The sequence below is a fragment of the Sinocyclocheilus grahami genome, unplaced genomic scaffold (assembly GCF_001515645.1).
Source record: "Sinocyclocheilus grahami isolate Dianchi unplaced genomic scaffold, SAMN03320097.WGS_v1.1 scaffold240.1, whole genome shotgun sequence".
NCBI lineage: Eukaryota > Metazoa > Chordata > Actinopteri > Cypriniformes > Cyprinidae > Sinocyclocheilus > Sinocyclocheilus grahami.
In genome coordinates, this window is record NW_015505419.1 from 601,750 (window position 1) to 611,910 (window position 10,161).

The 10,161-nt window shown below is 37.9% G+C and overlaps 2 protein-coding genes across 2 annotated transcripts in view; both read left to right on the top strand.

Moving 5' to 3' along the window:
* Window positions 1-4,132, top strand: part of LOC107597873 (SH3 domain and tetratricopeptide repeat-containing protein 1) — a 19,214-nt gene extending 15,082 nt beyond the window's left edge. The window contains exons 15-18 of the mRNA XM_016289068.1: window positions 558-680; window positions 874-1,024; window positions 1,341-1,537; window positions 2,995-4,132. Coding sequence (XP_016144554.1) covers window positions 558-680; window positions 874-1,024; window positions 1,341-1,537; window positions 2,995-3,261 — 738 coding nt within the window. The 3' untranslated portion in view covers window positions 3,262-4,132. The remainder of the gene's footprint in view (window positions 1-557; window positions 681-873; window positions 1,025-1,340; window positions 1,538-2,994) is intronic.
* A 668-nt stretch (window positions 4,133-4,800) lies between these two features.
* The window catches only part of LOC107597900 (serine protease HTRA3-like), an 11,270-nt gene continuing 5,909 nt past the window's right edge, over window positions 4,801-10,161 (top strand). Inside the window, exons 1-2 of the mRNA XM_016289104.1 lie at window positions 4,801-5,531; window positions 9,751-9,850. Of these exons, the coding sequence (XP_016144590.1) occupies window positions 5,042-5,531; window positions 9,751-9,850 (590 nt within the window). The 5' untranslated portion in view covers window positions 4,801-5,041. The remainder of the gene's footprint in view (window positions 5,532-9,750; window positions 9,851-10,161) is intronic.

Here is a 10,161-nt window from a genome sequence, read left to right on the forward strand (position 1 = left end):
GCTGGGTTTGTCCCTATTTTACCCAGCACTGGGTTGTATTTAACCCAGCATTTTTTAGAGTGTAGGGGCCTATTTTCAAAAATAGTGGAGTGTTCCTTTAAGGCTACTACTTTTTACAATGTGCCTTATAACAACTATAAAGAGCGTGTTTAAAGACGCCCTACAGACTGGTAGGAAAGACCTTGGATTCAAAACACTTTGAGGATAGGCATAACTTCATTTTCTCTGGAGAAACGCCGAAACGAAGATGTTTTGTCTATCCTTGAGTATTAAACGTTATAAATATAAGGACTTGTGAATGTATGTTAGCCATGTGTACCTGTCATCTTGCAAACTGACTTCCCAAGGTATTTGGATTCCGTTTTTGTTTCTTGTCTTGTGGATCCAAATAAAAGAAGAAAGTGTGTGTGTGTGTGTGTCTGTCTGTATGTCTGTCTGTCTGTCTGTCTGTGGGTAAGTACCAGGGACAGCATGCCATCCCAAAATTGCATTTCAAATATGATGCTGCTGGACATTTGCTTTAGAGGTGAATTAAAGGTCTGTTCTCTATGTAACAGGTAGCCCAGGACATGGCTTTGAGCACAGGAGACACACTCTTCACCCTGGAGATGTTGGAGGCAGCTGGAGATGTGTTCTTCAACAGTTCACAGGACAGGGAGAAAGCCATCTGCTTTTACAGGGTAGGTCATATACATGTTGTTGACGAAGAGGGAAGTCTTTCGCACTGTGTTGTTATTGCACTCTGTGACTGTCAGGTCCCTGTTATTCCCTTTATTACAGTATTTTTTTTTATTCGAAAACGTTAATCCCAATCATAATCCTTCAGTTTGTTTGTCTGTGTGCTGTGAACGTTTGTATCTCTGTGTTCATAAGGACCGAGCCCTTCCCATCGCGGTGAAGACGAGCAGTGTGCGCTCTCAGCTTAGGCTGTGTAATAAGCTTTCAGAGCTCCTGCTGCAGCTGGGACAGTGTTCAGAGGCCATTGAGTATGCTCGAACTGCATTAGACATTAGCTTGAGTCTGGGTAGGTTAACACATGTGCACACACTCAAGTACTCTACAGTTTTGTATGTTTAATTTGTACAATATAATGTGTACATTCATAACAGTCTGGCAACATTTTCCCCTTAAACCCTGTTATGTAGAGCTGTGGCTTTTGTTGTGACTTTTCTAAATCCAAGTTATTCATTGTATTATATTGATTTATGATCCTTCACAGATTGTGGCTTTCTGCCAAATATTTAGTCTGTTTTGAGAATAAAGCGCACGTGGTAAACTCATGTTCATGACAGTACACAGCCAAAAACAGTCTTCCCCTTCATCTGTGTATTTTCTCACAGCTGATGATTTAAATGAGCGGGTGGCATTCCATCGCCTCGCCACATTGTACCATTGTCTGGGTCAGTTTGAAATGGCAGAGCACCACTTTCTGAAAGCCCTGTCCCTGTGCCCCTCACCCCTGCAGTATGATGAGGAAGCCCTGTACTATGTCCGGGTTTACAAAACACTTGGAGACATCGTCTTCTATGATGTAAAGGTAAGCCAGTGGACGTCTGCCATTGGTTTAGCCAATGTCACGCTGGTCGCGATGATAAAACAAGCAGAAAGCAATCATGTGAGACTGCAATAGAATCGGAAATCAGTGTATGAATAGCTTACTTATAGTTGTCTCTACAAATTAAGTTGGGAGAAGTGAGTCAAAATTAAACTCCAGATTCTAAATTGACCAGAAGATGGCAGTCTAAATACATACTCTGTAAATTATAATTCATTCACACCTCAAAATAGAAGATTATTCATATTCAGAATGAAAATATATTTATATTTAATTATATAGAGCACATGCTATATCTAGGCATGTGATCATCTAAGGACAAAAAGAAGGAAAACTTGTTTTTCCTTGTTCAATATGACTATATAATAGTATTAAAAATACTTACTATTATTCTTGTTTTATTCTTGTTTATATATTAAAATAAAATAAAAAATGAACAAATCACTAAAGAAATATATTACTTGTATATATTACTAATAATTCTGTTGTACTCCAACATAAAAAAATTATATTTAATAATAATAAATTAACAGAACAACAGTTATATTTCTATTCAATAAGTCATATAAATATTCAAGTATGGCTTAAGTTTTTTGCTTTCAAATGTTTAACTATATAGCTTTTATTTTGGTGGAAAATTTGGAAACGTTTATCTTTTGTTGACAAAAGATAAATGATTCTCGTTACAGATAGGCATACGGTTGTCATATTTTGCTTTTTAAATGTATTTTACAAGTGACCCAAACCCACAGCATATATGGAGTTGATGTGGAGCAGCATTTAGCTGCTCTGAGACACTGAAAACACTGGATCATGAGCTTCTCGCATCTAAATGAACACAGTGCAGTGCTTTACTCATGCGACGGCCAGTTATCAACCAAGTATCACCGTTTTATATATAATCACCATTGCTTGTGTTTTACTAACATTTGGCATTTGGTGAGTTTTAATTTTGGACTAACGGTGTTCCATACACGGCTGCAAGATGCAGTGCGGAAGCTATGTTATCCATTAGGGGTATGGAATTGACTATAATCATTATATATAAAAAAAAAGAAAGAAATATTGTTATTGTGTCAATTAGGGGCATCGTGATGTCCTGGTATTGTCTATAACCATGATATTTCAAAATGAAAAGAACACAGCACTAAACTCAATAGCAAGTAATACTTTAATCTCTTAATAGAATAATAGGAGTAATATTTGAATCTCTTTTGTTTTTTTTAATAATTATTTTTATTGAATTTTCACTGTAATACAAAAATAACAAGGCATCACCCAAAAGAAACAAACCAACAAAAAAAACACACACACACATAGCTCAGATTATTAAGGACTAATATTTGAATCTCTTAATAGAACAATATGACTACTATTTTAACCTCTTAATAAAACAATAGCTACTAATATTGTAAATCTTCTCTCCCTCTGTATTCAAGGACCCATTTGATGCTGCTGGCTATTATCACCTGGCCTTGGCTGCTGCTATGGATCTGGGGAACAAGAGGTCCCAGCTAGAGCTGTGCACTCAGTTGGCCACCATCTATCACAACTGTCTCATGGACCGTGAACTCTCGCTGTTTTTCTACCAGCGAGCCAGAGCTTTCGCTAATGATCTCCATATTCGTCGTATCAACCTGGCACCAGACTACAGCTTCAGGACCACAGCCCAGTACAAAAACACAATAACTGGGGCAACAAGATAGAGCTGGACTCTAATGGGATATGAAACTTCCATGCTTGCTTTTGATTTTACTTGTGTGTGAATTTCCCATGTTTACTTTTATTTGCTGGATGTGATGTATATTAGTTGATTTACGGAATGTCTGACTCATGAGACATGTTGATTGGTCCAGCGAGTGTTTACTGGAGTGTAAGCAATACAACTTTCAGGCATTGTCCGTTTGGCTCAATATCCCATGTTGGAAGTAACCAAAAAACAGATACTATTTTTCTTTCTTTCTTATGGAAAATAATTGTCTAAAATGTTAGAATTAGTTGTTTCTGGTTTTCCATTCTGTAAAATCGTATTACCTTCGTTTGACACATGCAAGTGATGTCAGTGAACACATTTTTACCTCAACAAGGGCTGTTCTGTTTGTACTAAGTGCAGAGAATGACAGGAGTTATAGTTTTAAATAAACATGTTCATGCCTAGTGAAATACATGACTTGGTCCAAAACCCTTCAAGTTCAGTGAAAACAAATCCACTGGCACTGTACGGTCGGCATTCAGATGTATGTGCTAAAAAGAGACCGTGTCCCCCTGGTCACCAATAAAAAGTGGATTTAATATTTAATTGCTTACAATATAATGTATCAAGGTAATTTATACCAATGCAAACCTTGAGTACTAGTGAGCCCTTGTCAAGATCCCACAATCACAGTTCTACTCTTTTGGTTTTCATCCTAACTATAGATCTGTTGGTACTATCCAAGCAGTTCATTATAACTCAGTCCAGAAAAAATAGGGGACAATCAGCAGACATAGTGCACTGGAGTAAGCTGATATGATGATGTGTGAATGTTTGTGAAGGAATAGTTACTTGTGTCAGATCTTTACGGTTCCTTTGTGAAAAAGAAGTACACTTTAGCATACTTACAGTGTGAACTGAATGTATGTTCTCGGACATTTAACTGCATGTTAATTGCAATTAAATTCAAATGTGTTATAATTTAAAGTGCCCCTATTATGCCATTTCCAGCGTTTTTTGACCTTGCATGCATGCAATCCTATTGTAGGAGACTCCCAAATCAAAATTACATAATAGGGGCACTTTAAATCTATATTAAATGCAATTGGTTGAATTTAAGAGTGTTTTGTCCCACTTAAGCACAAGTAATTTCATAATTATTTCTGTTTTCATAATGAAATATGGTTTAAGTATGCTGTAGAATGTACTGACAAGCGTTTACGGTAACCTAAAATATACCTTAATGTCATTTCTATTGAAATGATATTCTATATGCCATGCATTTAAATTAGTATTCGCACATTTGTAATGATGAAGTTGCAATTAAGTACTTTAAAGCTGTTTTTATGAGCCGAATCAAGGCAGAAATAGCCCAAACACATGAAATTACAACAACTACCTTAATTAAAATTAAAGCAGTGTGAATAGCTGATTCGGATTTTTGATCCGGTTCTCTGAAACGAACTGTTCGAAAGAACGTCCCATGAATACTACAGCGTTTTGGGGTAAACGAAATTCCCCGCCTCCTCTAGAGAGAAGAGAAAAGCAGATTTCACTCGAGGATGTTGAGATGGTCAGCAGATACAACAGGACCAAACATCTAGAGGCTTCGCATACATTGTTTTAATAAGTTGCACGGGAAATCAGCGACATTTGCGCGCAGCAGTAGATCAGATTGGCTTGGATAAGACATATTCGTCTTCCCGGGACAACCATTTCACACTGGTCCTTCAGCTGATCCTGCAGGAACGCACACATCTCATCTGAAAGAAGCTTTTTGCATTGGGAATCTGATGCGTAATGGTGATCTCCAGAGGACACTGACTAGCCAAGAACTGCCTGTCATTTTAAACCAAAAAAGAAAAAAAATGCAGGTCATTCTGTTGGTCTCCGTCGTTTTTATTTGCGTCGAAGCTGCTCTCGCGGACACTAAACTGAAGTGTCCTGAGCGCTGTGATGTGAGTAAGTGTCCGAGCCCGAGCTGCCCGAGCGGGTATGTGCCTGACCGCTGTGACTGCTGTCTGGTGTGCGCACAGGGAGAGGGAGAGCCGTGCGGCCGCAAGGACGATCTGCCCTGCGGCGACGGGCTGGAGTGCAAGCACCCGTCTGGAAAAAGACTGTCCAAAGGCGTGTGTCAGTGCAGGTACAGCAGTAAAGTGTGCGGCAGTGACGGGAACACGTACGGTAACATCTGCCGCCTGAAGGCCGTGAGCAGGAAAGCGCTGCAGCAGGGTCTGCCCGCCATCACCAACCTGCACAAAGGACCCTGTGAAAGCAACCAAGGTAAGTGATTTGTGTATAGCAAGAGGAATTAATTTATACTGAAATTTGAATAATTGAAAAGGTTTAAACAGAAATAGGCTACTTTAACAGTATTGTTTGTGCTATAAAATCATAAATGAATACAGGCCTGCCTTAATCTTTTTTTTTGGTCAATTATTTAAGTTGTTAATTATTCATAGTGGTGTAGCAAAAGTTATCACCAGTATCATACAGTAATAGTATGGCCTAATAATGGAGACACTGAATGGGAGGGAAAGGAAGGATGGGATGTTGGTAAGGGAAGGATGGGATGTATGACATTAGACTATAATCTCTTCATTAGCTTCTAGAATGCCAAATACTCTTAAATAGGCAAGCCTACCCCAAACCATAGCAATTTAAATGGGGTCGCACCCTATGTTTATGGGTCATTCCACAAAAGGTGCTGTCCCATATTAAAGGGGTCCTATTATGCTCTTTTACAAAGTCTTGATTTTGTTTTGGAGGTGTATTAGAACAGGCTCTCATACTAGGTTGTTCGAAAAACACATAATTTTTCACATATTTTACATTATTACAACACCTCTCTCCCCAGTCTGGCATGAACGGCTGGAATAGTTCCTGTATCAAATGAAGGCCCGCCTTCTGAAATATGAAATGTGCTGTGATTGGTTAGCTGGGCCACTGTGTGCTGTGATTGGCAGCACTCGGCGCCTGGTTGGGAAATGTCACGCCCCTTATCATAGCCGCCTACGAGCTTCAGTGTAAATATTGCGTCAAAATCAAATAAATTTGAGCGCGATTTAAACCTGGATGATGGTAACCACTCTAAGTTTGTCTGCCTTGGGAAAGTCTCTGACATAGTGATAACACTCGTTGTCTTCTCTAGTGCAGCTCAACCAGCTCTCGTCCCATTCGTCGATCTTTGTGATATCACAAATCCCGGAAAATATGGGTTGTAGTCCAAACGAGGCGGGCGTTGTAGATTTTCTGTTCAATAAAATATCTCCTTTTGAAGTGGACTTTGAGCTTTGTAACTTCGCAGATCTTTTTTATGCTCAAACAGCAACATTGCAGACTAACTACAGTTGAAAAAGTGAAAAAGCATAATAGGACCCCTTTAACATGTAGACTCAGGTTTTTGAGTAAAACAGTGTGTGAACACCATGTAGTGTCATGACCTTGAGCACAAGGCTAGTTCTCAACTGTTAAAATATAATTTATAAATAAAACAATGTGTAAGTGTAAAACAAAAGAAATATGAGTGAGGTTTTGTCAAGTTCAAGTAAAGTCACTCACATTTATTTATGTAGCACTTTATAAAATTCAGATTGTTTCAAAGCAGCATCACAGTATTAAGCAGGAAAATAACAGTGGTAATGATGCCAAGTTCATCAAAAGAATTCAATCCAGAATTCAATCCCTGTAAAGCAGTTCAGTTCAAGACAAGTTGATTCATTGTTGATTCGGGTCAATTCAATAACAGTGTCAGTGTTGCAAAGTTCATTATAAAACATATTCAATTCAGGTATAATAGAAAATAGTGTCATTACTCAACTCAAACCAGTTCAATGTTCATTCAAATAAGTTAAATAACTGTGTCAATGTTGGAATTTTCATAAGTTATGAATAGGCAGATCTACAAATGACAATAGTTTTATTATGCAGCTTAGTTCAGTTCATGTTTTGTTTTCATCTAATAGTGTGAGTGCAGTTTACCTCAATTCTGGGGACAATTTTGTCCCTAAAGTATAGTTCAGGTAACACACACACACACACACACACACACACACACACACACACACGCACACACACACACACACACACACACACACACACCGTGAGTCCACAGTGCTTTGTGTGTCATACTGCATTTAGAAGATAACATCATTGAGCTCCTCTAGCGACCATCACATATGACTCCACTGATAACCAAAAGAGCAATTGTGAGTATTTTGAAAAATGGGACTGTGACCTCACAAACTTGACGTGCAAAAGGCAGCTGCAGAGAAGTTTGGAAAATAGGGCTGCTTTGTGCTCTGCAGACCAGGTATGATTTCCTGTGGGGTTCTCATGGAGTTGCCCTTTTGCTCTGATTTTGGACAAGACCTCATTACCAACATCCCAAACGGTACCACCTCTCTGGTGACGCGTTATCAGTGTGAGGTGACCTAGAATTGAATTAAAAGGCTATTGATGGGGTGAAATGATCAAGAGATCAAGAGATGGGCTTCTTAGGTCAAATATTTAGGTCTGTTAAAAAATGATTCAGCAAAACCAGGTTTAAAGACGTCCGTCTGGTAGCAATCATCCACCCATAAGTTACTGTTGGCCCCTGCAATGCCACTGGCCACACTGGTGTATATATTTGGTGAATAACCTGGTAGTGAGGCAAGCAGCGAAACTGTAAGCAAAAGAACCCACAGAAAAGCCCATGGCTATTTGGAGAGCAGCAAATCATTACAGCATTAAATGTCACATAAATTATAGTCTATCATTCTATACAATTTAAGCTACTAAGTCAAAAACCTCAAAATAAAACCATAACCTTTGCAATCACTGTATTAAGCATACCAGTGCTTTAGAAACAGATGTTGCCCATCATCTTTCCACCAGATTGTGTGATCAGCTGCTCTTCTGATGTCTCTTCTGCACTCCTCACTGGAAAGAATGAACGCGAAAACTATTCCGAACATATTTTTATTGGACATTCATCTTTGGCTTATGCCTGGCCAACTTTCGGTCGAGTGGCATTTCTCAATATTGTATGTGATTGTCTAAATGAATTTGCACACATTGCCATTGGAAGTTGACTTACTTGGCAGTCGTGAAATCTGAGAGGTCACGGCTCCGTGATGCAGCTCTACTGGAATGTGCTTTTATATGGGGTGTTGCATTTGATTCATGATTAACAGTTGAGTGTAATTCATTGCATGCTTATTTTGGTTTCTCACAGCTTCCAAATTATAACGCTTAAATATGTTCATCCAGAAAGCCATGAATAAAGCATTAGAATATATATTGATGTTATTTGGCTTATATATTTACTTATATAAGCTTATGTATTTACACTTTACCACTCAAAAGTTTGGGGATCAGTAAGATTTATTTATTTATTTTTTTAAATATGACAAAAAATATATTTATAATTTTACAAAAGATTTCTATTTCAAATAAATGCTTTTCTGCTAAACTCTCGACTCATTAAAAAATCCTGAAAAAAATGAATCACAGTTTCCACAAAAAAAATGAAGCAGCACAACTTTTAGCATTGATAAAAATAAGAAATGTTTCTTGAGCACCAAATCAGCATATTAGAATGATTTCTGAAGGATCATGTGACACTGAAGATGTGTAGCTTTGACATCACAGAAATGTTTTGCATTTTTGTATATATAATTGTAATAATATCATAATATTACGTTTTTTTTCTTGCTCAAACAATTGCAGCCTTTTGGGCATAAGAGACTTAAAAAGCATTTTAAAAAATGACTGACTCCAAACCTTTAATACAATTTTAGGTAATTTACATTATTGTTTCTGTATTAAGCACATTTTGCATCTAACCTCTAAATAGACTGCAACCTATCTCTTAATTATAGACAAAACTTTAATTGTTAAACAACCATTAACAGAGCCAGAGATCAATGCAGATTTTGCACAATGTAATATCAATGTAAGAGATGACCATTAGGTGTAGTACTTTTTCAGTGATAAACTGTACTAAACTAGTTTTTAAAGGGTCTTGATTCTTTAATGACTTCAAATTTGAGGTTAGTAGGACAACCAGGGTGTGCACACAAAGGAATGATGGCTGTGCCAACACGGTCACAGGAAACAGCAGTCAAGGGAAAAACCACCCTGATGTTTGCAGAAAATAACATGCCCTAATTACTAGGAATTTACACACTCTCATCATTCTCTTTCATACACATACTGCATACCCAGCACAAGTCAAGCATGCACAAGGATAAAAGCCACCTAGTGATTAGACCCAAAAATTAGACCCAATTATAGAGGAGCATTTCCTTTGTGTGAAAAGACTTTCTCCAACTATCATCATTGCATACCATCTGAATCTGCAGGACAGTACTGCACTGCGTGCTTGCTAATCATGCCCTCTTGAGCCAGAAAAGACATAAATAGACAGCAGCTGCAATACAGAAAAAAACATAGAGCTGGTTTTGATCATTTTATACATTGGAATTATTAACATGAGTAATTCTTTCTGCTAGTATAGGTCCTACACACCCCACCAGCCCAAGGTACAAATTCAACTTCATTGCTGACGTGGTGGAGAAGATTGCCCCTGCTGTGGTGCACATTGAGCTGTTCCTAAAGTAAGCCCAAACACTTGCAAACACTTTCATGGTGTGGCAGCCGTCTGTACGGCGCTTTAAAACTGTGGGGAAGTGAGGAAGGTGCTTTGCAAACACAGCTGTGTGAGGGTCACTGCTGTCTGTAAATTAGCTGAACACATGCACAACTGCTTTTGCCAAGGCTAATCATTTGTGAATGATGTCAGAGAGTGTGGCATGGGGAAATTGAGTAAACAAATGTTTTATATATAACAAATGTCTTTATAGAAACACACACACATATATATATATATATATATATATATATATATATATATATATATATATATATA